This window comes from Chenopodium quinoa, unplaced genomic scaffold (assembly GCF_001683475.1).
Source record: "Chenopodium quinoa cultivar QQ74 unplaced genomic scaffold, ASM168347v1, whole genome shotgun sequence".
In the NCBI taxonomy this organism is placed as follows: Eukaryota; Viridiplantae; Streptophyta; class Magnoliopsida; order Caryophyllales; family Amaranthaceae; genus Chenopodium; species Chenopodium quinoa.
The window spans coordinates 865,083-871,117 of NW_018744626.1; the positions used below are offsets into that span (position 1 = coordinate 865,083).

Sequence of the window (6,035 nt, forward strand, 5' to 3'; positions counted from 1 at the left end):
TCTAGCTAGGTCGAAAAATATTTTCTAAATGTTTAAGTTGAAGACTATACACGAAATCAAATCATTTACAAGGAGTTTAGGATAAAGGGGTGATAAGAGGTGTATCCTAAGGTCATAATTTTGTTTAAAACCATCTACCGATCATATAAAGGCTTGAAGTGGGCTTAAATTATGAAAGAAGGCGTGTATTTTACGTCTGTAAACGGCTAAATAGACACATTAAAAGGAAAAAGAATGATTTCAATTGCTCGATTGGCCTCTTATAGTCTCATGAGGTGTATGAAAATCAACATATCTTCTCCTTTTTTTCCAAGTCCAATAAAGTCAAAAATTATCCACAAACTAAAGAAATCCACGCTTTCTTACCAATTTTGAAAAAAATTCATAAAATTGAATGGATTATATGGGGTGTCCATGTCATAAAAATTAAATTGGAACTATTAGAAATGAGTATGGTTCATGTAGGTTTTTATCACTCAGCACACCATTGGTCCATTATTGACTTAGGATGGTTGCCATTTTTTGATGGATAAATGTCCATAACAAATCAAACTTCATCACATGGTTTGCAACAAATCCAACAATAGCCATTATTGTGTGTGGGAAGGAAGGGTTGTTTGCATTAGTGATAGGAGGCATTGTTTACATGCCTCTCAGTCTGTCACCAATGAAACATGTACATTGTTACGTGCTCGATTGGCTGTTCATATAAGCGTTCTATGCAATTAATAAATTTCCATATCTAATTGCCTTTAATAAACATCAATATTACATATACTCTTAATTTATGTGGAAATTACTAGACCCTGGGAATGAATATGGAAGATAATTGTGCACCCGAAAACATGTGCTACATCTCTTACCTTACCTTGACAGGAAACTAATCTCATATTTAAGCACTACTGATTAATGGGAGGGATTTTAGACTATGGTTGAAAAAAATAACTGCTGACAGAATGCTGCTCTCTGCCTCAACTCTTCTGAGTCTTCCTTTTCTTCTTTTTGTTTCAACTTTGATGACTTTGAGCTGCATTGCCACAATAAAACAGTAATAACACTACAGTTAGCTGTGCCGAATGTGACTTGTATCAATATTATACTAACAGTTGATCCGAGGGATAGCAATTCAGACTCAGAAAATGTTTGCTTCATGCAATTAAATAGACCACATATATTATATCCTCCTATTAGCCACAGCAGAGCCAGAGATGTATGTTTTCGAGACCGATGTAGCTAGGAATCATATAAGCATACATACTACAGTTGTAAACTTGCAGAGCATTGCAGTTCATGATATAAGATGACAACCATCAATTTCTTTGTTGTTTCTTTATTCTTTTGATCCTCATTAGTTCCTACTTTGACAGTTAGTACTAGTATATGTCTTGCATTATTTTATAGGAGTATTTTCTAGGTCTAATTGCTAATAGAATGGCTTCTTCAAGGCATAACTATTTCAACAAAAAGCATGCCCAAAGCCGAACTCCCACAACCTGAGAGACGAGAAGATCAGAAGACACCTCAGAAGCAATGAAACACATTCTCTGAGATGGCCTCATTTTAACCTATATGAACATTAAGAGTGAATAAATGGCAAAACATTTTGGAAACTTGATTGTGCGGTAAGCCAGTAAGTTGTCAAAAAAGGGAACCCCAAAACATGACATTGAAGTCTTATCACATGATAACATAATAGGAACGAGAAAATGGCAGCATATTAATCAAGCAAGTGAGCAATAATAGACACCCTTGCTGGCCCAAGTATACAAACTAGAGTATAGTATGTACCTTTCTTTCTCTGGGATGGATGGGAGATCATCAATAGAACACGTATCTTGAGATTGATCATCCTTAGTTTCTGAATATGGTACATTAAACAAAAATGGAGACAGAAGTGGATCGGATGTTAAAGCATTCACATTTTCGGTGCCACCTTTTGCACTCAAGCCACCAGCCATTCTTCCAGCATAGAAGTTCCAGAATCCTGACTTATGAGACCTTCTCCGAGTCTGTAAATCAGTGATATATATTAGAAAAGAGAACTAATGTAGAAGAAATATGATCAACAATCAAAATTTTCAAACAAGTGAACGCTAATAAGCTGAATAAAACTCATTTAATACCTTGATAGAACTCATATGATGCGTTTTAAAATGCCCGACAACATCTTTTCCCAGATTCAGTGCACACACAGGGCAAACCTGAAATCATAGGTATGGGATAGGTAACAAAGTAAAGAAGTGGTATTATTAACTTACTTTTGTAGCATTGCACCTGCATATTCAAGACTTAGTGCCTCATAGCAGATCACATATATCCAGAAATTATATCGAAGATAGAGTAGAATCAGCTGAAGTGCCACAAGCTTCTTATGCAGCTCAATTTATCAAAAACTTTAATAGATACATGTAGACATATAGTGGTGCTAGGAATATCTCTTAAGATCATGAACCTAATTCAATTCAATGGAATCTATAATTCATCCTTAAAATAAAGGACATATTGCATGTTTTAGGCAGAATCATAGTGAACAGAAGAGTTCAACATGTTTGATTGTTTGGTACCTTGAACCGTATGACAAATGAGAGTGAACATTGGAACTCTAAACCTAACTAGATAATATGAGCAATGAGACATTCACAAAGTAGTCATATAAGCAATGTAGCTCAAAATCACACTATAATGATTCTTGCTGAATGCTGAGCATTTCCAAAATCCAAAATGACATCACAACACAAAATTGTCTGCCAACATAAATCTTCACTCATCATCATGTATAAAGGATATGAGTAATAGACAAGGATAAACATACACATACCGCATTCTTGACATCAAAGCAGTGTTCTCCTTGTAGATGATCACAAAGTGTAGTGAGTTCGATATCGATATAACAGAATGGACATGTGAAATAAGCCCTTGCATCATCCTTTACTTCTGAATCATCCAGCACTAATCTATTTCCTGTAAATTGGAAACACTATGAATCATTTCTTATACTTAGTATGAATATTTTTCGGCAAGGGGACAACCAACTTTACAAGTAGGACCATAACAAAACCACCCAAAAAGTTTGTTTTTAAACATCTGACCCCTCTTTCCTCCAATCAATCTTTCTCCATGTTGGCTGCTTAAAGGCAAGTTCTTTGAGTAATTTAAGTACAAATAACTCAATTTCACTTACATTACATCTTCTAAATTATGCGATTTAACATAATCCACAAAATATTAGTAAAATTAAGGATAAAACACAATCCTTAAAAGAGGGGAAGAATTAAAATGAAGCACTAAAAAAGAGAGTATGGTTAACAATCTTAACATTAACAAAAACAATTTACAAAATTTGATAAGTGAGAAAATCCATCTTAATAGAATTTCTAAAACAGACTCAATTATTAGCCAAAAAAAAAACACTACAGTAATACAATAGCCAGATTTTGCATAATTTCTATAGATTTTCTGGAACACACTAATTATACACAATTTACAAGTAAATCTAACAAATTGCAATCCCAAATTATGCAATAAAGCAATATAATTTCTAGACCCACTAAGTTACTCTTAGCAAGTTCAAACCCAAAAAATTGATAGAATTTCTTAAGAAACTAATCACAACTACAAAGGAAGCAAATTTTACAAATAATAATCCCAATTTGTAAAAAAAAAAATCAATAAAAACCCACTAATTATACTACTAACAAACAAGATAAACAAATCATAATCCCAAAATTTGCAAAAGTTCAAGCTAAAAAAATAAGAACCTGAGCTGAGATGGGAGGAGAAATGCCTAGAAGAATGAACTTTTGATGCCCATGAATCCATATCCATTGCTGCTTCTGCTTCTACTTCACCAGGAAAATGTGTCAGCATTTATGAATCAAAAATCAGTGAAAACTTCAATAATTTGGGATTTTTAAGGAGAGAATTTAGAAAAAAAAAAAAAAAAGAGAAATTAGAAAGATAAAGAGAGGAAAAACCTTGTATTTTTGTTAAGTCTTTAAGCAGATGATGATGATGCATAAGTATGTCCTTTTTCTCTCTCCTTTCTTCAACTGCTGCTGCTGCTGTTCTGAGTCACTCACTCTTTGGTTCTTGATCTCTTTTTCAATTGCTTTCTTTTTCATTCTCCTTTTGACTTATAATAACAAATACTTACCAAAAATTAAAAAATAAAATTAAAAGTTGTGACACGTAATTTCTCCGTTTCTTAATACATTACGGAGTACTCCATACTCGCAACACTTGAATTGTCATATTTACGAGTTATCAATGCATAATTTTAATTATTACTCTATATTATTTGCAATTCTTGATAAATACAAAGTTGATATTTTAAGAGTATACTTATATAATACAATTAAATTAACCTGAGGTTATAATACAAAGTTAATAATTGCAATCCAAAATTTTCAAAATTTCAATATTTTCTCCATTTTATTACTAGTTAATACAGAGTACATTTTAATTTGGACATTACTAAAATACAAAGTAAATCACGTCAATTTTTTATAGTTTTTGTTTATTGATAATTAAAATTATAAATTATGGAGTACTAAGGGTCTGTTCTCATACGATTATTTTCAGTTCAATTCAGTTCAGTTCACTTCATTTCAGCTCCTAATTTCCTTCTCTTATAAACAGTTTAGTTCAGTCTATGAGAACAAGCCCTAAATTATTGATGTTTGAAACATACTCATACAAAGTATATTAACAAATAGTCGCTGGCTGAGAGTGATGGATAGCTCAAGTGGTTAGAGGTTCCCTCCCGATTCCAGGAGATCCTGGGATCGATTCTCACCCCCGCCCTTGTAGCTCTCTAAACACCAAAAAAAACAAATAGTTGCTGGCTTAAATGAACATGTCAATACAAAGTAGTTACTTGTAAAAGAAAAAAAAAATACTCCCTTTGTTATTTTTATAAGCTAGAGTTGGAATTTTTCATTAGAATAATTTTTTCATAATTTTAATTAATCTTAACAAAAATATTAATGGTCAAAGTTATATCTCCATAATTTAATTCAAGCTTATATACGAAGTACAGTACATAAAACAAAGGGAGTAATAGAGTATGGGAAAGCTTTTACTTTCCACCGGAAAACAACAAAATGGTGAAAAGTTTTCTATGGATAATTGACACGTGGAATAATTTAATTAAATTGGAGGAAAGAAAAGAGAAAAAATAAAATAAAGAAGTGATATGATGTCATTGGCTTATATTAAATGCAGGCGCCCAATCAGAACTCAAGCAGTCCATGTCACTCACTCTGTGCTTTTGTCACGTTTCTTTCATCCTTTTTCACTATTTCTTCTCTTACTTTCCAATTTTCCATACTTCCTACTTTCCTTACTTCTTCAACTTGGAAAGTTGTTTACCCCATTTTGAGTTGATGATAATTAATATCCCATTATTATTTACACACTTATATTCATCATACTCCGTTTATACTTTGGGTCTGTTCTGAGCTGAATTGAACTTTTTGGAGCTGAACTGAATTGAACCGAACAAAATATTTTATGAGAAAAGAAAATTAAGAACTGAACTGAAAATAAGCTGAACAGAACAAGCTCTTCGTATGCATAAGTTTGACATATACAAAGTACATGTTTAAAAAATATAGTACTCTGTATTAAAAGTTGATATAATGGAACTTTGTAATGTATTAACACCTATTTATAAACATATTTCAAGATAATATTTATTTTTAACACAATGCTAATAAATTATGGGCAAAGTTAATTAACAAACAACTAGTGAAAAAAGTCTCACGCATCAATTACTCTCGGATGGATGGAATATAAGCTCACTTAATTTATTATTTGTTTGGTTGTATACTTGTTCATAGTTTGTAAGGTTGTAATCAAAATTCAGATTGGATCAAACCAAGCCTAAGTATTAAAGTCCATGTTTAAACACTCAAAATAGTGTTTGGCTTGTTAGACTTTTTATACATTACAAATGTACTTTTAGGATTTTTGAAATTTGAAACCCGTGCTTTTTTGAAACATACCGGATCAAAACATTAATACTCATCTATAAA

The 6,035-nt window shown here is 32.1% G+C and overlaps 1 protein-coding gene across 2 annotated transcripts; it reads right to left on the reverse strand.

Annotated features, from left to right (window-relative positions):
• Positions 1 to 696: 696 nt before the first annotated feature.
• Positions 697 to 4,131, reverse strand: LOC110700320 (protein DEHYDRATION-INDUCED 19 homolog 5-like). Of its 2 annotated transcripts, none has more exons than XM_021877842.1 (6): positions 3,975 to 4,131; positions 3,759 to 3,842; positions 2,819 to 2,961; positions 2,124 to 2,201; positions 1,789 to 2,009; positions 697 to 1,027 (listed from the first exon to the last, which is right to left on the reverse strand). In XM_021877842.1, the coding sequence occupies exons 1-6, from the start codon at positions 4,015 to 4,017 to the stop codon at positions 922 to 924; spliced, it is 675 nt and encodes a 224-aa protein (XP_021733534.1). In that variant the 5' UTR covers positions 4,018 to 4,131; the 3' UTR covers positions 697 to 921. The 2 variants fall into 2 exon arrangements, with proteins under 2 accessions (XP_021733534.1, XP_021733535.1); XM_021877843.1 differs by having other exon boundaries at positions 3,759 to 3,839; positions 3,975 to 4,129.
• Between the last annotated feature and the right edge of the window lie 1,904 nt (positions 4,132 to 6,035).